The sequence below is a fragment of the Scyliorhinus torazame genome, chromosome 5 (assembly GCF_047496885.1).
Source record: "Scyliorhinus torazame isolate Kashiwa2021f chromosome 5, sScyTor2.1, whole genome shotgun sequence".
NCBI classification, from domain to species: Eukaryota; Metazoa; Chordata; class Chondrichthyes; order Carcharhiniformes; family Scyliorhinidae; genus Scyliorhinus; species Scyliorhinus torazame.
Window position 1 is genome coordinate 130,486,786 of NC_092711.1, and position 24,032 is coordinate 130,510,817.

The 24,032-nt window shown below is 45.9% G+C and overlaps 1 protein-coding gene across 3 annotated transcripts; it reads right to left on the bottom strand.

The window, feature by feature from the left end:
- Nucleotides 1-1,972: 1,972 nt before the first annotated feature.
- Nucleotides 1,973-5,796, bottom strand: LOC140419741 (uncharacterized). Of its 3 annotated transcripts, none has more exons than XM_072503679.1 (2): nucleotides 5,750-5,796; nucleotides 1,973-3,011 (listed from the first exon to the last, which is right to left on the bottom strand). In XM_072503679.1, exon 2 carries the CDS (start codon nucleotides 2,905-2,907, stop codon nucleotides 2,122-2,124), a length of 786 nt encoding a protein of 261 aa, XP_072359780.1. In that variant the 5' UTR covers nucleotides 2,908-3,011; nucleotides 5,750-5,796; the 3' UTR covers nucleotides 1,973-2,121. The 3 variants fall into 3 exon arrangements, with proteins under 3 accessions (XP_072359780.1, XP_072359779.1, XP_072359781.1); XM_072503678.1 differs by having other exon boundaries at nucleotides 5,695-5,779; XM_072503680.1 differs by lacking the exon at nucleotides 5,750-5,796 and adding an exon at nucleotides 4,389-5,519.
- Between the last annotated feature and the right edge of the window lie 18,236 nt (nucleotides 5,797-24,032).

Here is a 24,032-nt window from a genome sequence, read left to right on the forward strand (position 1 = left end):
CTCTCACCTCGGCCAATGCCTTTGCCACCTCCACCCTGATCGGGCCGATTGCCTCCTCCAACAATGACCTCACCACGACCACCATCTCTTTCCTCAGGATCTCCATGTGCCTCATCAAGCGTTTGTCCAGCTCCACCACCATCACCTCGGTCATCTTCTCCACCGTAAGTAGTGCGGTCCCACCTTGCAGTTCGGCTTCCGTCATCCTGTCAACACTTTTGCTTTTGCTCGTCTTCTCCTTCGGCGGCGAACGTGCGTTTCCTCCTTTCTTTGACGCTGCTTTTCGCATCTTTTAGCGGCTTATTGTTTTTTATCTTCTTTCCTTTCTCCTCTCTCCCCCTTCACCCCCCTGCCCTTCATCAATCTGACACTCTTCTTTTTTGAGAAAAAAAAACTTTTACCAAACTTCCATGAATCTTCTTTCTTTCTCCTCTGCATTCACCTGGGTCCAGGCTTCAAACCTTCTTCTTCCTAGGTGGGAGCCATCCGACGTGGAACACCCTCCCCACATGGCGCTCGGGCCTGCCGCCTTGGCCTCCTCGTAGCTCCGCCCCCGCTGCTCCGACCTGCCGGGCCCGGTGCCTCAGCCCCCGCCACCCGCGGGTTTTGCATGAAGGAGAAAGTATTAAGCTGGGCGAAGCCTTAGCTGATATTGTGAATGGTTCTTTCTCTCTTCTGGTTTTGCATCTTAAAATTCACCCTTACCCTTGCTGAAAAAAAATGCCAGATCCCACCTTCCCTGCAAACTGCCGCCCCATATCCAACCTCCCGTTCCTCTCCAAAGCCCCTGAGGATCGATCCTGGGCCCCTCCTATTTCTCATCTACACACTGCCACAAGGTGACATCATCCAAAAGCAGCGTGTTAGTTTTCACATGTAGACTGACAACACCCAGCTCTACCTCACCCCCATCCCTCTCCATTCCTCCACTGTTACTAAATTATCAAACTGCTTGTCCCACATCCAGTACTGGATCAGCAGAAATTTCCTCCAATTAAAAGCTGTGAAGACTAAAGCCATTGTTTTCAGTCACAGACTCAGGGAATTGTTGCAGTGCAGAAGGAGACCATTTGGCCCATCGAATCTGCACCGACCCACTTAAGCCCTCACTTCCACCCTATCCCCGTAACCCAATAACCCCTCAACCTTTTTGGTCACTAACGGCAATTTATCATGGGCAATCCACCTAACCTGCACGTCTTTGGACTGTGGGCCGAAACCGGAGCACCCGGAGGAAACCCACGCAGACAAGCTCTCTAAACAAGCACTACAAATTGTAGTCACTACAACAAATTCCATTCTCTAACTACCCCCAGCCCAGTTGAGCTGGACCCGCTCCTTTGCTGCGTCGCGATGGCTGGAGGACCAGCTACCAGCCAGCTCCAACCTCCATTTCCCATTGGCTGGAACTCCTGTCAATCACGGCTGAGCTTGGCTCTAACGTGCTCTGGTCTCTCCCGCACCGCCCTCAATGTCGTGACGGACGGGATCAGAGGCCTGACTCTGGTGATGTCCATTAGGACCCGATGGCTTTGAAATATTCAATTACATTAATCTTTTCCTGATTTCTCCCTTGGCCACCCACCAACACCCCCCCCCCCCCCCCCCCCCCCCACATCCACTACCACTCAGGATAACGTTTCTCTGAAATTAAGGGCCAATTTAGTGTGGCCAATCCATCGACTTTGCACATGTTTTGAGTTGTGGGGGTGAAACCCATGCAGACACGGGAAGAATGTGCAAACTCCACGCCGACAGTGACCCGGGGCCAGGATCAAACCCAGGTCCTCGCGCTGTGAGGCAGCAGTGATAACCACTACACCACCATGCCGCCCCCAGCTCAGAATGATTGCATGAGTCTGGACAAGCTCCTCCCACTTGCTGTTGGAGGTCAGGATGGAGGGGACGGGGAGAGGGAGAGCCCTTCAATAGGAACTAATTTGTGTTGGGTATTAAAAAGATTCGACAGACGTTTGTTTAACACAAAGCTTATTTATTTGATTTTTGTCCGGCATGTTCGTTCCCATAACTGGGCTGGAATTTACTAATTTAGCAGAAACATTCCTCAAAGAAGATGGATCCGTCCTGGATGTGATTAATAGCAAATTCGAATGACTGTAGTTACTTGTGAACTCGCTGGTGGTTCAGCAGAGTGGATGAGGTAGTAAATCCCTTCTCACACTTGGAGCAGGTGAATGGCCTCTCCCCAGTGTGAATTCGCTGGTGATTCTGCAGGCTGGATAACTGAGTAAATCTCTTTCCGCATTCCGAGCAGCTAAACGGTCTTTCCCCAGTATGTGTTCGTTGGTGTACAGTGAGTTGCTCCGATCGTCTGAACCCAGTCCCGCAGTGAGAGCACCTGAACGGTCTCTCGTCAGTGTGGACCCGTTGATGGGACATTAGTTCCCCAGAACTTTTATAGCACTTCCCACAGTCTGAACAAGTGAAAGGTCTCTCCTCACTGTGTACTCTCTGGTGTGTCAGCAAGTTGGATGACTGAGTGAATCCTTTCCCACACTCAGAGCAGGTGAACGGCCTCTCCCCAGTGTGAACACGTTGGTGTTCCAACAGGTTGGATAACTGAGTGAATCCTTTCCCACACTCGGAGCAGGTGAATGGTCTCTCCCCACTGTGATCTCGCTGGTGTTTCAGCAAGCTGGATGACTGAGTGAATCCTTTCCCACACTGAGGGCAGGTGAACGGCCTCTCCCCGGTGTGACTGCGTTGATGGGTTTCCAGCTCAGATGGGTAATTAAATCTCTTCCCACAGTCCTCACAGTTCCATGGTTTCTCTCCAGTGTGACTGCGCTTGTGTCTTGACAGGCCAGATGATTGTCTGAAGCTTCGTCCACACACAGAACACGTGTGCAGTTTCTCTCCACTGTGAATGGTTCCTTTACCTCCCATGTTCAAAATCCGATAATATTCAGGTCCCTATAAATTGGGCGACTCTGATCCTGCTGTGATGTTTGGTTTCAGTTTCTCAACTGCACATCTCCTCTCTTAATACCCTGTGAAATTGATTTAAAACAGAAAAAAGGGAGTGAGAGAGAACCCACAAAAACACAAAGGCAAATTTTGAAATTGAGCTGAATGAATCTGGTCATTTGTGGGGCCGGCACTGGGAAAAGGTGACCATGAAAACTGTTGAATTGTCATAAAAACCCAACTGGTTCACTGATGTCCTTAAGTGAGGGGAACCTGCCACCCAGTCTGGGCCCACACAGGATTCTGGCCTATATGTGGGAGAAGAGGACCAAAGATAGTAGGGCCAGTGTGGGAGAAGCAAGGGGCGAAGGAGAAGGATTTAATATATCTCTTGAGAGAACTTTGACAACTCTTCGACCTAACCACCCAGAAGGACCAGGGTACCAGGTGTATGTTAAAACCATCACCTCCAAGTTTTCTTCAACTCACGCAACGTCCTGACTTGTCTGACATCCAGTCCTGGATGAGCAGACATTTCCTCCAAATAAATATTGGGAAGACCAAAGCCATTGTCTTCAGTCCCCTCTACAAACTCCACACCCTAACTAATGACCCCATCCCTCAACCTGGTATCTGTCTGAGTCTGAACCAGACTGTTCACTATCACGGCAAAATATTACACCCCAACCTGAGCTATGAACCACGTTATCGCCATTTTCATCTCAGTAACATCGCCCAACTCTATTTGAGTCTCAGCTCATCTGCTCCTGAGACTGTCATCCATTCTTTTGATACCTCTGGACTTAAGACCATAAGACATAGGAGCGGAAGGCCATTCGGCCCATTGAGTCCACTCCACCATTCAATCATGGCTGATTTCAACTCCATTTACCCGCTCTCTCTCCATAGCCCTTAATTCCTCGAGAAATCAACTTCTGTCTTAAAGCCACTCAACGTCCCGGCCTCCACCGCCCTTTATAGCAATGAATTCCACAGACCCACCACTCTCTGGCTGAAGAAATTTCTCCTCATCTCTGTTCTAAAGTGACTCCCTTTTATTCTAAGGCTGTGCCCCCGGGTCCTAGTCTCCCCTCTAATGGAAACAACTTCCCTACGTCCACCCTATCTAAGCCATTCATTATCTTGTAAGTTTCTATTAGATCTCCCCTCAACCTCCTAAACTCCAATGAATATAATCCCAGGATCCTCAGACGTTCATCGTATGTTAGGCCTACCATTCCTGGGATCATCCGTGTGAATCTCCGCTGGACCCGCTCCAGTGCCAGTATGTCCTTCCTGAGGTGTGGGGCCCAAAATTGCTCACAGTATTCTAAATGGGGCCTAACTAGTGCTTTATAAAGCTTCAGAAGTACATCCCTGCTTTTATATTCCAAGTCTCTTGAGATAAATGACAACATTGCATTTGCTTTCTTAATTACGGACTCAACCTGCAAGTTTACCTTTAGAGAATCCTGGACTAGGACTCCCAAGTCCCTTTGCACTTCAGCACTTAACTTTCCTAACGACTCACGGCCGGCTTCCCGCTATCACTATAAGTCAAGTAGAGAAATTCACAATTTTCTCTCCTTCTGCTGCCTGGTCCAGGATCACCGCTCATGCTCCTTGCTGCATATTTCCCCTTGTCATCATCAGCAGTCCCTTGAGTAGAGGATGTGTTTCAGCCAAGGGTCTTCATGCGACTGAACAGACCAGCAGTTTTTTGGACACATTGGGCAGGACATCCCATGAGGGAATGGGAGCCAGAGAGCAGGATTTTCTTAATTTTCTTTCCCTCTGCTGCTGTTCTGCCTCATGAATAAGATATTTTGGTCTCTGCAAGCCAGGGTAATGGAGGATCAAATTACCCAGAATAAAGAATAAGGCTTGACTGACATATTATCTCTGTTCTGAACATTGGGTAACAAGCTGTTTGCTTGGTGTTTGTTCCTGGGGCGGCACAGTGGTTAGCGTTGCTGCATCACAGAGCCAGGGCCACGGGTTCTATTCTGGCCTTGGATGACTGCGTGGTGTTTGCACTTTCTCCACACGTCTGTGTGGGTTTCCTCCCACAGTCCAAAGATGTTAGGTGAATTGGACATGCTAAATTGGCCGACGGTTAGGTGGGCCTAGGTCGCGTGGTCTTTTAGAACGTCGGTGCAGACTCAAAGCTGAATGGCCCCCTTTTAGGGGCTGGTTTAGCATAGTGGCTAAACAGCTGGCTTGTAATGCAAAACAAGGCCAGCAGTGCGGGTTCAATTCCCGTACCAGCCTCCCCGAACAGGTGCCAGAATGTGGCGACTAGGGGCTTTTCACTATAACTTAATTGAAGCCTACTTGTGCCATTAAGCAATTATTATTATTCTGCACTGCAGGGACTCTATATGATGTGGAGATGCCGGCGTTGGACTGGGGTGAGCACAGTAAGAAGTCTTGCAACACCAGGTTAAAGTCCAACAGGTTTGTTTCGATACTACTAGCTTTCGGAGCGCTGATAAAGGAGCAGCGACCTGGTGTTGTAAGACTTCTTACTGGGGTTCTGTATGATCAAGCTCCTCCCAGTCATTGAAAATATTGCCCCAAACAAAGATGGCGGCTGCACATGCGTCCTGCTGCACATTGCACCTATTAAAGATGGCGGTCTAACACGGGACGGTGACGCCCAGCTCGATTCAAATAGCGGACTGGGAAGTCTTTTTCCGAGGTTTGTACTTGCACGACATGTTTAAAAAAAACCTCCACCCATCCAGCAGATCGATCGTTGCCTACTTTGAGTATTTTTCGCTGACCGATCGCGAATCGAATAAACAACTGTCGCCATTACCCCATCGCTTTGACCCGATCTGCGCATGCTTCAGTCACAGATCGGCTCCGCCCCCACATTCACTCCGATTGGTTGGAGGACCAGCCGTTCCCACTCGGTCCGCCAGGCCCGCCCCCTCCTCCTATTGGTCCAGACCTGCCGTCAATCACTCCCTGGGCAATGTGATATTGAGCACGCGCAGTGCGACTCAGCTCCAGGGACAGACGCTTGTTTGTGGATAAGCGGAGGCAGCGTGAGGGGCAGTGGGTGGGGAGGCTTCACAGACACCCAGTGGAGGCCTCAACACCCAACACAACGGCAGCTGCCGCTTTCTCCCGGTGCCAGGCCCCAGTGGACAAATGTGGCTTCAGGAAGGAAATGCAGCAATGGATTTGTTCAGGAGAAATTATCTTTTAACAGCAGGGCTGTACTTCTGAAGCTTTATAAAGCATTAGTTAGGCCCCATTTAGAATACCGCGAGCAATATTGGGCCCCACACCTCAGGAAGGACATACTGGCACTGGAGCGGGTCCAGCGGAGATTCACACGGATGATCCCAGGAATGGTAGGCCTAACATACGATGAACGTCTGAGGATCCTGGGATTATATTCATTGGAGTTTAGGAGGTTGAGGGGAGATCTAATAGAAACTTACAAGATAATGAATGGCTCAGATAGGGTGGATGTAGGGAAGTTGTTTCCATTAGCAGGGGAGACTAGGACCCGGGGGCACAGCCTTAGAATAAAAGGGAGTCACTTTAGAACAGAGATGAGGAGAAATTTCTTCAGCCAGAAAGTGGTGGGTCTGTGGAATTCATTGCCACAGAGGGCGGTGGAGGCTGGGACGTTGAGTGTCTTTAAGACCGAAGTTGATAAATTCTTGATTTCTCGAGGAATTAAGGGCTATGGAGCGAGAGCGGGTAAATGGAGTTGAAAACAGCCATGATTGAATGGTGGAGTGGACTCGATGGGCTGAATGGCCTTACTTCTGCTCCTATGTCTTATGGTCTTAACTCACTTTACTGATCCTGGAGCAGGAGGAGAGAATGGGGGTAATTTCTACCCTGCCCTCACACTGATTAATCATTCACCTGAGGAAAGAGCAGTGCTCCGATAGCTAGTGTTTGAAACAAACCTGCTGGACTTTAACCTGGTGTTGTAAGACTTCTTACTGTGCTCACCCCAGTCCAACGCCGGCATCTCCACATCATGACTCATGGATTTGTTCAGGAGAAATTATCTTTAACTCACTTTACTGATCCTGGAGTAGGAGGAGAGAATGGGGGCAATTTCTCTGCGCTCACACTGATGTAACATAGATGGTCAAATTTAAATTTAGTGAATAATCTGGAAATCAAAGCTCCACTCAGTATTAATGACCTTGAAACCATTGTGGTGAGTTTGTGGGAAGGGTAAAGTGTGTGGGACTGGGATTTGCACCTTTGGGAAACGAGAGAAACAATTACTCCCCAGGAATGAGAATTATTTATTCTGAATTTCTGACCTGTGCAAACTGGTTTTATAGGGTTACAAGGAGTGGATTGACAGACAGGAAATACAAATCAATCATCACATCAAGATCTGACAGTCACTCAATTCATCAGGATTTGAATATCATCCGCTTTTGAATGTGGAAGGAGAAATGTTTGTTCTGTCTGTGGGAAAAGATTTCAAAATCAGTGTGACAGGAAGAGCACGGCGACACACACGCACCCGAGTGAGAGTGTTCCAGTGAACTGACTGTGGAAAGAGCTTTAACCAGTTATACAGACTGAAAAACACCACACCATTCACAGCGAGGAGAAACTGTACACGTGTTCTGTGTGAGGAAGAAGCTTCAACTGATCGTCCAAAATGGAGAGACACAAGGACGTCGGCACCATTGAGAAACCGTGGAAATGTGGGGATTATGGGAAGGGATTCAGTTACCCTTCTGAACTGGAAACTCATCACCGCAGTCACACCGGGGAGAGACCGTTCACCTGTTCCGAGTGCGGAAAGGGATTCACTTGGTTAACACATCTGACTGCACACCAACTTGTTCACTCTGACATGAGACTTTTTAAATGTTCCAATTGTGAGGAGAGCTTTAAAAACAAATTTAATCTTCTGACACACCAGCGAGTTCACACTGGGGTGAGGCTGTTCACTTGCTCCGAGTATGGGAAGGGATTCACTCAGTTATCCAGCCTTTTGAGACACCAGCGAATTCACAGTGGGGGGATTGATTGATTTGATTTATTGTTACATTGGATTGGATTTGTTTATTGTCACGTGTTCCGAGGTACAGTGAAAAGTATTTTTCTGCGAGCAGCTCAACAGACCATTAAGTACATGGGAAGAAAAGGGAATAAAAGAAAATACATAATAGGGCAACACAACATATACAATGTAACTACATAAGCACTGGCATCGGATGAAGTACAAAGGGTGTAGTGTTAATGAGGTCAATCCATAAGAGGGTCATTTAGGAGTCTGGTAACAGAGGGGAAGAAGCTGTTTTTGAGTCTGTTCGTGCACGTTCTCAAACTTCTGTATCTCCTGCCCAATGGAAGAAGTTGGAAGAGTGAGTAAGCCGGGTGGGAGGGGTCTTTGATTATACCGCCCGCTTTCCCCAGGCAGCTGGAGGTGTAGATGGAGTCAGTGGATGGGAGGCAGGTTCGTGTGATGGACTGGGCGGTGTTCACGACTCTCTGTAGTTTCTTGCGGTCCTGGGCCGAGCAGTCGCCGAGCAGTGCTAGCACAGTGACGTGCTATTTTCACAGAGTAGCACGGTAGCACAAGTGGATAGCACTGTGGCTTCACAGCACCAGGGTCCCAGGTTCGATTCCCCGCTGGGTCACAGTCTGTGCGGAGTCTGCACGTTCTCCCCATGTCTGCGTAGGATTCCTCCGGGTGCTCCGGTTTCCCCACAGTCCAAAGATGTGCAGGTTAGGTAGATTGTCCATGATAAATTGCCCTTAGTGACCAAAAAAAAAGGTTAGGAGAGGTTATTGGGTTACGGGGATAGGGTGAAAGTGAGGGCTTAAGTGGGTCGGTACGGACCCGATGGGCCGAATGGCCTTCTGCACTGTATGCTCTATGTTCTATGTACCGAAGTACAGTGAAAAGTATTTTTCTGCGGCCGAGGGAACGTACACAGTACGTACATAGTAGACAAAATAATAATTAACAGAGAACATTAACAAATGGTACATCGACAAGCAGATATTGGTGAAGTGCGGAACAAGGGGCCAAACAAAGCAAATACGTGAGGAAGGGCAGCATAGGGCATCGTGAATAGTGTTCTTCCAGGGAACAGATCAGTCCGAGGGGGCGTCATTGAGGAGTCTTGTAGCTGTGGGGAAGAAGCTGTTCCTATGTCTGGATGTGCGAGTCTTCAGACGTCTGTAGCTTCTGCCTGATGGAAAGGTCTGGAAGAAGGCAATGCCTGGGTGGGAGGGGTCTCTGATAATGCTGTCTGCCTTCCTGAGGCAGCGGGAGGTTTATACAGAATCAATGTGGGGGTGGCAAGCTTGTGTGATGCGTCGGGCTGAGTTCACCACACTCTGCAGTTTCTTGCGATCTTGGACCGAGCAGTTGCCATACCAGGCTGTGATGCAGCCGGATAGGATGCTCTCTATTGCACATCTGTCAAAGTTTGTGAGAGTCGATGCAGACATGCTGAATTTCTTGAGCTTCCGTAGGAAGTAGAGACGTTGTTGGGCTTTCTTGACTGTTGCATCAACGTGAATGGACCAGGACAGACTGTTGGTGATAGTGACCCCCAGGAACTTCAAGCTATCGACCATCTCCACTTCGGAGCCATTGATGCAGACGGGAGTGTGTGTCGTGCTACGCCTCCTGAAGTTGGTGATCAGTTCCTTGGTCTTTCCAACATTTAGAGAGAGATTGTTTTTGGTGCACCATGCAACCAAGTGATGTATCTCCCTCCTGTAGTCTGACTCGTCGTTGTTTGAGATATGGCCCACCACAGATGTATCATCCGCACGTGCACTGAGTGTAGGAATGGATTCTCTCAGTTATCCAACCTTCTGATACACCAGTGAGTTCACACTGGAGAGAAACCATTCATCTGTCCTGAGTGTGGGATGACATTCGCTCAGTTATGCAAACTGTTGTATCATCAGCAGGTTTACACTGGGGAGAGACCATTCACCTGCTGTGTGTGTGGGAAGGGATTCGCTCAGTCATCCACCCTGCTGAGACACCAGCACATTCACACTGGCGCGAGACTTGGATGTAGAAGTGGTTTGGTTTGAGATTTTAAAAATGGTAAAGGCAAGAATTTATTTCTGAGAGTACACAGTAGGACAGAATGCAAAGGAAGAGATAATGGGAGTTTGTCAAAAATAGAACAGTGATAATCAAGGGGGATTTTAGTCTACTTATAAACTGGAAAAATCTGATGGTCGAAGGTAGCATAGATGAGGAGTTCATAGAATGTTTTTGCGATAGTTTCTACAATCAGCACATTCACATTTTGGAGCCAACCAGAGGGCAGGTTATACCAGACATGGTATTGTGCAACAAGGATTAATTGAGAACCTCATGGTGAAGGCATCCCCAGGTAACAGCGTTCATAATATGATTGAATTTGACATGCAGTTTGAGGGTAAGAAGATTGAGTCCAAGACGAGTAAGTTAAGCTTAAATAAGAGCAATTAGAGGGCATCAAAGCAGAGCTAGCTAAAATGAACTTTGAAATGTCAAGTCAATAGAGATTCAGTAGCAGACATTGAAAGGGATATTTCAGTATACACAGAATAGATACATTCTCATGAGAATGGAAAATTCCAAGGGGAGGACACAGCATCTTCTTTAACTAAACAAGTTAAAGACATATCAATGTTTTATTAAAAAGCTTGTAACAGCGCAAAGGCAGATTTCAGGTCAGACCATTGGGCAGAATATAAAGCATCGAATATAAACACAAAAATATTAATATGGAGGTAAAAATTAGATTACCAGAGAAAGCTGGCCAGAAATATAAAGACAGAGTTTCAATAGATATTTGTGTAAGTAAATAATTCAAGTGAGTGTTGATTCTCCAGAAAGCTCGTCTGGGAAATTGACAATGAAAAGTAAGGTTTTGGCCAATGAATTGAACAGGTATTTGCCTCAGTCTTCACCTTAGAGGAATCAAGTAATATTCCAGAAATATTCGTAAATCAGGAAACGGAAGAGATGGAGGAAGTCAGGAAAATTACAATCACCAGGGAAGTGGTAATGACCAATGTTTTGAGTCTGCGAGCTGACAAATCTCCGGGTCCGGTCGGACTTCACCATCAGGTCTTGAAAGAAGCAGCTAATGACGGAGTTGATGCACTCGTTTCATTGTCCAAAATTCACTAGATACGAGGAGGATTCCATTAAATTGGAAAATAATAAATGTAACTCCTTTATTCACAAAGGGAGGGGGACAGATAGCTGGAAGCTAGAGGCCAGTTAGCCTAATATCAGTCATAGGGAACATGTTAGAAGCTATTATTAAATATGTTATGTCAGATGCCTTAGAAAAAAATCAAGGCAATCAGGTAGTGTCAACATGGTTACTTGATGGAGTCACATGAACTGTGGATAAAGGGGAACAGGTGAATGTACTGTCTTTAGATTTCCATAAGGCATTTGATAAGTTGTCATATCAAAGGTTATTGTAGAAAATAAAAACTCAGGATATAAGGGGTAACATATTGGCTTGGACTGAAGATTGGCTAACCAGTGGGAAACAAAGAGTCAACATAAATGGGTATCTTTCTGATTGGTAGGATGTGAAGAGTGGTGTGCACAGGGATCAGTCCTGGAGACTCAAGTTATTATAATTTATATAAATGACTTGGATGAAGATACTGAAGCTTCTGTTGCTAAATTTGCTGATAACACAAAGGTAAGTGGGACAGTAAATTGTGAGGAATGCAAGACTGCCACATCGGGACATAGATAGGTTAAATGAGTGGGCAGACATCTGGCAAATGGAGTATAATAGAACAGTACAGGCCCTTCGGTCCACAAATTTGTGGCGACCATTTATCCTAATCTAAGATCAACCTAACCTACACCCCTTCAATTTACTGCTGTCCATGTGCCTGTCTAAGAGTCGCTTAAATGTCCCTGACGACTCAGACTCCACCACCTCTGCTGGTAGTGTATTCCACGCAGCCACCACTCTCTTGTGTAAAGAACCTACCTCTGACATCTCCCCTGTACCTTCCTCCAATCACCTTAAAAATATGTCCCCTCGTGACAGACATCTCTGCCCTGGGGAAAAGTCTCTGGCTATCCACCCTATACATGCCTCTCATTACCTTGTACACCTCTATCAAGTCACCTCTCTTCCTTCGTCGCTTCAGTGCGAAAAGCCCCAGCTCCTTCAACCTTTCTTCATAAGAGATGCCCTCCAGACCAGACAGCATCCTGGTAAATCTCCTCTGCACCCTCTCCAAAGCATCCACTTCCTTCCTATAATGAGGCGACCAGAACTGGACACAATATTCCAAGTGTGGTCTAATTAGGGTTTTATAAAGCTGCAGCAAAACCTCACGGCTCTTAAACTCAATCTCCCTGTTAATGAAAGCCAACACACCATACGCCTTCTTAACAACCCTATCAACCTGGGTGGCAACTTTGAGGGATCTATGTACGTGGACCCGAAGATCCCTCTGTTCCTCCACACTTCCAAGAATCATGCCTTTAACCCTGTATTCAGCATTCAAATTTCCAAAATGAATCACTCACATTTATCTAGTTGAACTCCATCTGTCACTTCTCATCCCAGCTCTGCATCCTGTCAATGTCCTGTTTTAACCTACAATAGCCCTTGACACTATTTACAACTCCACCAACCTTTGTGTCATCGGAAAACTTACTAACCCACCCTTTCACTTCCTCATCCAAGACATTTATAAAAACCACAAAGGGTAGAGGTCCCAGAACAGATCCCTGCGGGACACCACTGGTCACCGACCTCCAGGCAGAACACTTTCCATCCACTATCACTCACTGTCTTCTTTCAGTCAGCCAATTCTGCATCCAGACTGACAAATTTCCCTGTATCCCATGCCCCCTAACTTTCTGAATAAGCCTACTATGGGGAACCTTATCAAATGCCTTACTGAAATCCATATACACCACATCCACTGCCTGACCTTCATCAATGTGTCTCGTCACATCCTTAAAGAATTCAATGAGGCTTGTGAGACATGATCTTCCCCTCACAAAGCCATGCTGACTATCTTTAATCAAACTATGTTTTTTCTAAATAATCATAAATCCTATCTATCAGAATCCTTTCCAGTATTTTGCTCACCACAGACGTAAGACTGACTGGTCTGTAATTCCCAGGGATTTCCCTACTCCCTTTCTTGAACAGGGGAACAACATTCGCCTCCCTCCAATCCGGTACCACTCCTGTGAAGAGTGAGGACGCAAAGATCATCGGTAATGGTGCAGCAATCTCCTCCCTCACTTCCCGTAGTAACCTTGGGTATATCCCGCCTGGCCCAGGGGACTTATCTAACCTGATGCTTTCCAAAATTTCCAACACATCCTCCTTCTTAATAGCATTCTGTTCGAGACTATTAACCTGGTTCACGCTGTTCGCAAGAGCAACAAGGTCCCTCTCTCTAGTGAATCCTGAAACAAAATATTAATTTAGGGCCTCCCCTACCTCCTCAGACTATAATGTGGGAAAATGTGAAAGTGCCCATTTTGCTCGGAAGAATAAAACAGTCATATTATTCAAATGGTGAAATATTTTAGAGCTCTGAGACACAGAGGGACCGAGGTGTTATCGTGCATTAATCACAAAAGGTTAGCATGCAGGTACAGCAAATAGGAAAGCTAATAGAATGTTATTTATTGTGAGGGGAATTGAATACAAACTGGGAGGTAATGCTTCAGTTATACAGGGCATTGGTGAGACTGCACGTGGAGCACAGGGTATTTGTTTTTAAAAATTGCAGTTAAAGGGCAATTTACCGTGGCCAGTCCACATACCCTGCACATCTTTGGCCAAAAGAGAAAATTCTGGGAAATCTCAGCAGGTCTGGCAGCATCTGTAGGGAGAGAAAAGAGCTGCACATGTGGGGGCGAGACCCACGCAGACACGGGGAGAATGTGCAAACTCCACACAGACAGATCTCCTTATTTAAGAAAGGATATCAGTGTGTTGGAGGCCATTCAGAGAAAGTTTACTTGACTGATACCTGGAATGGACAGGTTGTCTTATGAGGAAACGCTGGATAGGCCAGGCTTGTGTCATGCGAGAGTGCCTTTAAGAAATGGACGTTTAAGCAATGTACCTTTAAGGAATGGAGATGATCATATTACTGAAGTGATGTCAGAGGTTGGGGGGAGCTGAGCTCACTTCTGCTTTTGGTTTCAGTTTTGCTGAGAGCAGCTAAAAAGTGCCTGGCTGGTTTTGCTGAGAGCAGCTGAAAAGTGCCTGGCTGTTTTTGCTGTGAGTTGCTTAAAAGGAGAAAGCCAGTTTGAGACAGCAGCTTGAGAAGTTCTGGTTTGCTGTGATCTGCTTGAAGGGAGAAAGCCAGGTTTGAGAAAGCAGCTTGGGTGTGTCTGTGTGTTTCCAGAGAGCTGCAGGAAGAAAAAAGCAAGGTGCTGGAGCTGAAGTCAACCAAGCTCATATAGCTCTGCCATAAAACAGAAAATATATATATTCTTTAACCTGAGGTGTTTCTGTTTAAATGTGTTAAGTCTCTGGGATGTTGAAAGGAATAACTGAAGGAGTATTTAGTGTTGTGTTATTTTCGGAGTTATCTTTGAAGTAAGGGGTGTTAAGAGATCCAATGTTTATTTAAGATGTTAAGTTGAGTTCGTGGAATAAACATTGTTTTGTGTTTAAAAACCCACGTGTCCATAATTGTAATCCCACACCTAGGGAACAAGTCGTGTGCTAGGAAAAGCAACAAATTCATTAAAGGGGAAGGTCGGTTGGTTGAGAAGGGAGATTTAATAATGGGAGATGAGGAAATGGCTGAGGAACTAAACAGGTTTTTTGGGTGACTGATGGAAATGAGGCTATGACAGGTGAGGACCTTGAGGATTGTTATCACTAAGGAGGTAGTGGTGGGCAAGCTAATGGGGCTAAAGGTAGACAAGTCTCCTGGCACTGATGGAATGCATCCCAGAGTGCTAAAAGAGATGACTAGGGAAATTGCAAATGCACTAGTGATAATTTACCAAAATTCACTAGACTCTGGCATGGTCCCGGCGGATTGGAAATTAGCAAACGTGACACCACTGTTTAAAAAAGGAGGTAGGCAGAAAGCGGGTAATTATAGGCCAGTGAGCTTAACTTCGGTAGTAGGGAAGATGCTGGAATCTATCATCAAGGAAGAAATAGCGAGGTATCTGGATGGAAATTGTCCCATTGGGCAGGCGCAGCATGGGTTCATAAAGGGCAGGTCGTGCCTAACTAATTTAGTGGAATGTTTTGAGGACATTACCAGTGTGGTAGATAACGGGGAGCCAATGGATGTGGTATATCTGGATTTCCAGAAAGCCTTTGACAAGGTGCCACACAAAAGGTTGCTGCATAAAGATGCATGGCATTAAGGGGAAAGTAGTAGCATGGATAGAGGATTGGTTAATTAATAGAAAGCAAAGAGTGGGGATTAATGGGCGTTTCTCTGGTTGGCAATCAGTAGCTAGTGGTGTCCCTCAGGGATCAGTGTTGAGCCCACAATTATTCACAATTTACATAGATGATTTGGAGTTTGGGACCAAGGGCAATGTGTCCAAGTTTGCAGATGACACTAAGATGAGTGGTAAAGCAAAATGTGCAGAGGATACTGGAAGTCTGCAGAGGGATTTGGATAGGTTAAGTGAATGGGCTAGGGTCTGGCAGATGGAATACAATGTTGACAAATGTGAGGTTATCCATTTTGGTAGGAATAACAGCAAAAGGAATTATTATTTAAATGATAAAATATTAAAACATGCTGCTGTGCAGAGAGACCTGGGTGTGCTAGTGCATGAGTCACAAAAAGTTGGTTCACAGGTGCAACAGGTGATTAAGAAGGCAAATGGAATTTTGTCCTTCATTGCTAGAGGGATGGAGTTTAAGACTAGGGGGGGTTATGCTGCAATTGTATAAAGTGTAGTGAGGCCACACCTGGAGTATTGTGTTCAGTTTTGGTCTCCTTACCTGAGAAAGGACGTACTGGCGCTGGAGGGTGTGCAGAGGAGGTTCACCAGGTTAATTCCAGAGCTGAAGGGGTTGCATTACGAGGAGAGGTTGAGTAGACTGGGACTGTACTCATTGGAATTCAGAAGGATGAGGGGGGATCTTATAGAAACATATAAAATTATGAAGGGAATAGATAGGATAGATGCGGGCAGGTTGTTTCCACTGGCGGGTGAAAGCAGAACTAGGGGACATAGCCTCAAAATAAGGGGAAGTAGATTTAGGACTTTTAGGAGGAACTTCTTCACCCAAAGGGTTGTGAATCTATGGAATTCCTTGCCCAGTGAAGCAGTAGAGGCTCCTTCATTCAATGTTTTTAAGATAAAGATAGATAGTTTTTTGAAGAATAAAGGGATTAAGGGTTATGGTGTTCAGGCCGGAAAGTGGAGCTGAGTCCACAAAAGATCAGCCATGATCTCATTGAATGGCAGAGCAGGCTCGAGGGGCCAGATGGCCTACTCCTGCTCCTAGTTCTTATGTTCTTATGTTCAAAGGAACCCAAAACCATTTCCTCCATATTTGTCAGCAACAAACAAGGTAGGGAACATGGTGGGCCGTGAAGGTTGACCGGCATGGGTCGCGAAGGTTGACCGGCATGGGTCGCGAAGGTTGGCCGGCGTGGGTCGCGAAGGTTGGCCAGCATGGGTCGTGAAGGTTGGCCGGCGTGGGTCGCGAATGTTGGCCGGCGTGGGTCCCGAAGGTTGGCCAGCGTGGGTCGCGAAGGTTGGCCGGCGTGGGTCGCGAAGGTCAGCCGGCGTGGGTCGCAAAGGTCGGCCAGGTTGGGCCCCGAAGGTTGGCCGGTTGGTAAAAATGGGTCCCCGGAAAAAGATTTTGAAAAACACTGCCCTAACTCCAACCCTATGAGGTGATACTGGGATACATTTCCCCGTGTTTGTCAAGCCAGGAATTCTTAATTCAAAGCAAGAGAGAGACACACACACAGCTATTCCTACAATCAATACATGTCTGAAGATTTTATTAGGTTATTAGACAGTGATCTATTACAGATCTCCCCACCTTGAAGAGGGAGTCTCCTTATTGACTTCACACAAACTGATTTCTGATTAGCCCAGCTATTTCTAAACTACAAGCTTCTTTTCCAAATTTCTTGGTAACATTCCATAGATAACATTCTAAAGCTACTGAAATGGTCAGAATCAGCAACACAAACCCTTGAGCTGCCGAGAATAAATGTAAAATCTTTTCCAGTAAATTGTGATCATTATTGGCTTAGATTTATCCTCCCCACCTGCACTCCATCTCTCACAATTCTAAATTATTGGCATCGTAAACACATCTGGTTCAAAAAAGGTTCATGCACGGACTTTAACGATTCTCCAGCTCCCTGTTCACCTGCATCCACCTTGTGGATATTTTCTAAATCTATATCCCCCTTCACTTTAATTTCACTCCCTCTGATAGATTCCAGTGTGTTTAATTCTGTCCTGATTGTTTTAAAATCAGTTTCTCTGTGCAAGAAATGTCAATGTCTTAATAACCTAAAAATGGTCCCTCATTCTTTCTTTAAAATAAATTTAGAGCAGGGGTTTTCAAAGTGGGGGTTGCGACCCGCGGGTGGGCCGCGGGCAAGTGTCAGAAGGGTGACGGAGGCAGGATTGAATTGCTGCTCGTTGCGCCCATCAGCCGCTAACGCAACATTCAGAAGCCTGCAGGGAAACTCCTACCTAAAACATCAATTCAGTCCTCTCCTTAAACAATTACAATGAGGACAGATTTGACAGTTAGGAATTCTAGCTTATTGCACAAGATTCATGTTTATCGATGTTGCCCCTTTAATTATTTTAAAGAAATAATTTCAGTGCACTGTAATTGGTTTCAGGGACACAGGAGCTGATAGACGTACATTTATCAGGAAAATCACGCTCGAGTGAATGCAACTCAGGGGGAGTGACCGTGTATCATCCACTGTAGATGAGAACAGAACGGGGCTTCATAGCTTAAAATCCTTCCCTAATTTGTGCTCAGTATTTCTGTCTGGAAATGTGATAAAGCTGGCCGCTGATGAGTGAAAGGTGTTTAAGGTGGCATTTGATTTGGTAACAGCACCTCCTCCACAATCGTCCTCAACACCAGGGCCCCACAAGGATGTGTGCTCAGTCCACTACTGTACTCCCTACTATAAGTTTGCGGATGATACGACTGTGGTGGGTCGTACCTCAAACAATGACGAATCACAGTAAGACGTCTTACAACACTAGCTTTTGGAGCGCTGCTCCTTCCTCAGGTGATTCACCCGAGGAAGGAGCAGCGCTCCAAAAGCTAGTGACATCGAAACAATCCTGTTGGACTTTAACCTGGTGTTGTAAAACTTCTTACTGTGCTCACCCCAGTCCAACGGCGGCATCCCCACATGATGACGAATCAGACTACAGAAGGGATATAGATCACTTGGTTGCATGGTGTACCAAAAACAATCTCTCTCAATGTTGGAAAGATCAGGGCAGCACGGTGGCGCAGTGAGTAGCACTGCTGCCGCACGGCGCCGAGGTCCCAGGTTCAATCCCGGCTCTGGGTCACTGCATGTGTGGAGTTTGCACATTCTCCCCATGTTTGCAGGGCTTTTGCCCCCACAACCCAAAAAGATGTGCAGGGTAGGAGGATTGGCCATGCTAAATTGCCCCATAATTGGAAAAAATAAATTGGGTACTCTAAATGTATTTAAAAAAAAAAAATTTTTAATGTTGGAAAGATCATGACATGCACCCCCGTCTACATCAATGGCTCCGAAGTGAAGATGGTCCACAGCTTTAAGTTCCTGGGGGTCACCATCACCAACAGTCTGTCCTGATCCACTCACGTTGATGCAACAGTCAAGAAAGCCCAACAACGTGTCTACTTCCTACGGAAGCTCAAGAAATTCAGTATGTCTGCATTGAATCTCATAAACTTCTACAGATGTGCCTTAGAGAGCATCCTTTCCGGCTGCATCACAGCTTGGTATGGCAACACGGGGGTAGCATTGTGGTTAGCACAATTGCTTCACAGCTCCAGGGTCCCAGGTTCGATTCCTGGCTTGGGTCGCTGTCTGTGCGGAGTCTGCACGTTCTCCCTGTGTGTGCGTGGGTTTCCTCCAGGTGCTCCGGTTTCCTCCCACAGTCCAAAGATGTGCAGGTTAGGTGGATTGGCCAAGCTAAATTGCCCTTAGTGTCCAAAATTGCTCTTAGTGTTGGGTGGGGTTACTGGGTTATGGGGATAGGGTGGAAATGTGGACATTGGGTAGGGTGCTCTTTCCAAGAGCTGGTGCAAACTCGATGGGCCGAATGGCCTCCTTCTGCACTGTAAATTCTGTGAAATTCTATGAAACTGCTTGGCCCAAGATCGCAAGAAACTGCAGAGTGTGGTGACCTCAGCCCAACACATCACACAAGCTTGCCACCCTCCCATTGATTCAGTACAAACCTCCCGCTGCCTCAGGAAGGCAGACAGCATTGTCAGAGACCCCTCACACCCAGGCTTTGCCCTCTTCCAGACCCTTCCATCAGGCAGAAGATACAGAAGTCTGAAGACCTGCACATCCAGACATAGGAACAGCTTCTTCCCCACAGCTACTAGACTCCTCAATGACTCTCCCTTGGACTAATCTGTTCCCTGTAAGAACACTATTCATGACGCCCTATGCTGCTCTTGTTCCGCACTGTAACCAATCACTATTTGTTGATGTACTATTTGTCAATGTGCTCAGACTGCGTACTATGTACGTACAGTGTACGTTCCCTTGGCCGCAGAAAAATACTTTTAACTATACTTCGGTACATGTGACAATAAATATCAATCAATCAATTAACCTACCAAATTGTAAAAGCACAGGAGGCAACTTCTGTATTAAAGGGCAGGATTGGCAAGATCATAAATATCGTCGTTTAAAAAATTTTTTTTTACAGTACCCAATTATTATTTTTTCCAATTATGGGGCACTTTAGTGTGGCCAATCTACCTAACCTGCATATCTTTTGGGTTGTGGGGGCGAAACGCACGCAAACACGGGGAGAATGTGCAAACTCCACACGGACGGTGGCCCAGGGCCGGGATTCGAACTCGGGTCCTCAGCGCCGTAGGCATCAATGCTAACCACTGTGCCACCGTGCCACCCCCTATATCATAGTTAATCGATTTATTTATCTATTGATTAAGGGAGTGAGTCACCAACTCGCATTAAATGATCGCGGTGAAATTGCACAGAGGCAAATTTATATGGTCCGATCCGAAATTCTGTTCTAATTGCTGAATACAATTGAGCATTGGAACTGTTAAGAAAGGTCTGCAAATGGGATTCAGACTGTTTTGTGACTCTGCACATATTTGTTTTAAATTCCTCCACACCACTGACCACAAAAACTGTCATTCCCTTCTCTCTAACTGTCATTCCCTTCTCTCTAACTGTCATTCCCTTCTCTCTAACTGTCATTCCCTTCTCTCTCTATTTTAATTAAATGCTTGCCCACTTGTGCTGATTTCACGTGTCTGTGAAGGCGGATGTACTCAATCGCACAACTAAGCCAGCTAACATAAGTCTCAGCGGTTTCAACACTTGGAATATGGAAGACACCATGTGGCTGAGAAAGGGGACACAGGATGACTGAATAAGGATATGCCTTTACTTTCTCTTACCCTTCATTTTATTTATTTTTAAAATTATTTATTTAAAATAAATTTAGAGTACCTTCTGCACTGTAAATTCTATGATAATCTATGATGATACCCAATTCATTTTTTCCAATTAAGGGGCAATTTAGCGTGGCCAATCCACCTACCCGGCACATCTTTGGGTTGTGGGGGCGAAACCCACGCAAACACGGGGAGAATGTGCAAACTCCACACGGACAGTGACCCACAGCCGGGATCGAACCTGGGACCTCGACGCCATGAGGCTGCAGGGCTAACCCACTGCGCCACCATGCTGCCCATTTACCCTTCATTTTAGCTTTGAGCAGCGTTTCCAAGTCAGTGATAAAAAAGAAATGGCTAAACTTTTCAGATCGATGGCCTTCCATCACAGCCATCAAGTGTTGCCTGATCTGCTGACTATTTCCTGTATTGTCAGGTACTTCAAATTCTGGGGGTCCGTTAGCTCAATTATCCTGTTCTCATTCAATGTTGACATAAGTTCAACGCACCAGGGGCTTCTAGATAATGATTAAGAGCAGGAAAACTAGATGATTTTCTTTCTCTCCCTTGTCTGGGGAAAGGAAACTTTAGCGTCCCAATCATGGCCTAGACTCAGGGAAAACTGGGGAAGCGAACAGGACGTGGATCTCGAAGGTCGGCCAACGTGGGCCCTGAAGGTTAGCCCGTTGGCATAAGTTGGTCCCGGGAAAATGTTTTTGAAAAACACTGAATTAGAGTACCCATTTCTTTTTTTCGAATTAAAGGGCAATTTAGCGTGGCCAATCCACCTAGCCTGCACATCTTTGGGTTGTGGGGGCGGCGAAACCCACGCAGACACGGGGAGAATGTGCAAACTCCACATGGACAGTGACCTGGGGCTGGGACGAACCCGGGTCCTCAGCGACGTGAGGCAGCGATGCTAACCACTGTGCCGCCTGCTGCTCTCTCATTCTACGTTAATCTCTCAATGTTGTTCTGTAGTCGTGTAGCTGAACCTGTCTGGGACTGCTCGCCGGTGCATGGTCACCATGTATTTCCACAAATTATTATTTATTTGTTTATTTTTTAATATAAATTTAGAGTACCCAATTATTTTTTCCAATTAAGGGGCAATTTAGCGTGGCCAATCCACCAACCTTGCACATCTTTTGGGTTGTGGGGCTGAAACCCACGCAGACACGGGGAGAATGTGCAAACTCCACACGGACAGTAACCCAGGGCCGAGATTCGAACCCGGGTCCTCAGCGCCGTAGGCAGCAATGTTAACCACTGTGCCACCATGCTGCCCATTTCCACAAATTATTGACACATCAGCACACTCACATCTGTATTCCAAAGGAATGTTCCATCTACCACCTGTTACAGACCACTCATGGATTTTCAATTTCTTAAAAAGCTGAAGGTAGTGTCTCCGTGAAGATGTTTGCCTGTCTCTCTGTGGTTCATGCCTTCAGGTAGTGACCACACTGTCAGATTCTCTTATTTTTAAGTTCAGAAGGAAGGACACAAGCGTCAAGAGAAAACTATCAATTATTGTCTCCTCTACACTTTCCTGACTTCCACTAGAATGTATGTGGATATCCAGTTTGTCTGTAAATGTAAAGTAAATTGCTTATTGTCACAAGTAGGCTTCAAATGAAGTTACTGTGAAAAGCCCCTAGTCGCCACATTCCGGCGCCTGTTCGGGGAGGCTGTTACGGGAATTGAACCGTGCTGCTGGCCTGCCTTGGTCTGCTTTCAAAGCCAGCGATTTAGCCCTGTGCTAAACAGCCCCTGCTGTTAGATCCAGGGTGAATTATTCCAATTCCCAATCACTGGAGTGATTTATTTTCTTTGAAAATGGGGCTTCCCACAAGAGATTACGGAAACTTTACTGTCCAATTAAACACATTATCAGGTATTTTTCGGTCAGAAGTACATATCGGTTTGGGGGTAACTCTCATATCTCCCGTATTCAGCACTTTGTCTTGAACGATAACAAATGGGATGAAGCCAAATCTTTAAAAAACAGAATCTTTAGTTTAAATTCTGACTGTGCTGCTTGATTGTAAAATGGTGAAGCAAATATTCACAAAAGGGCACAATTGTGTCAACTTTACGTAATTTTATTTCCAGATTAAAGATGAACAAGACACCATCTTGATCTTTGTTTTTCCAATTATTTTGGTATTTTTCCTAGTTTTTCCCAAATGTTATCTTTTCTTTCTTCAGGTGTCTTTCCCGATCGCTGTATTATAACTCAGGAAAAATCAAACTAAAAAAAGCTAGCTTTCGTGAGTAAGCAAATGCTTCAACCTTTTAAGACCAAAAAGAGGGTGGAGCTTCCCACAGCTTGTGAGCTCCGAAATATCACTTCAAGGCTGAAGTTTATCTTCAGGGAATCAAACATTTTGTTGCCTTTTCCAATTGCACAAGTTAATTGTAATTCACACTGAAAGGTTTACTTTCATTCAGTAATTGGATCATTTCACTTTTCTCAGCACAGGAGCTGGCAGCATTTTAGATAAAATGTCAATTGTTCACTTCTCTTGTAGCTGGTGTGTGGAGAAGATCATATTCACTGTAGATCTGTCAGCACAGAAACCGCACTGTGCTTCTGGATACACTCAGTGTGCAAGTCGATGTATCCTCAAACACAACATTAGTGAATGTCTTCCCAGTGATGCAAAGGAGTGAGATGTCCCTGTAGTTGTAGTAATCTCCTCTGTCACCGCTGTTTTGGTAAAATGTGTTGATTTTTGTGTCACCCATTTCCTGTGAAATGGATTCTACCTCCCAAAAGAGGAGGAGACGGTTATGAAGGTGTGACAGTCGATGGGATTTTCTGTGTATGAGCAGTCCAGCGGAATTCCATCCTTGCCGGGTGCCTTTCTGCTTGCTCAACAATCAATGGCCTTTTCCAGCTCAAATGATGAGGGTTCCTTGTCCAACTCAACCATGACAGGAAGCTGCAGGAGAGTCAGAGACTGGGAGATGTCCGTCTCACAAGGGTACAACTCACAGTAATGTTCAACCCAGCGGGACATATTTACATCTGTTGGTGAGAACTTCACCATCTGCCGATTTCAGGGGAGCAACATTGGTGGAGGCAGAAATAAGTATCCTCTTGATCCCATCAAACACGGTAGATTTCAGAGGCAATTCACATTTTGTGATGTAGGCTCATCCAATTTTTATTTGCACAGTATCTCCCTGTCTTTTACACAACTGCCTTGGCTACTTTCAGATTGTGCAGTGTTCTAGCTGTTGGGTTTATGTTGTATATCAGGCCGGCTTTGCTTTTTGCTTCAGTGGCAGATGTCGTCTCTGCTGAGTGGCTCTCAAACCAGTCTTTGTTGTGGGTTCCACCTTTACTAAACGTTGCTGCTGCTGTGTCAGAAATGATTCAACTCAGTGACTTCCAAACTTCATCAATATCAATATTGATGTTCAGTGTTTATCTACATTTTCACAGGGCCTGTACAATATTTCACCGTC

What these genes read in the sequence shown, in the direction of transcription:
- LOC140419741 (XM_072503679.1), bottom strand. Translation starts at nt 2,907, where the DNA reads ATGGGAGGTAAAGGAACCATTCACAGTGGAGAGAAACTGCACACGTGT.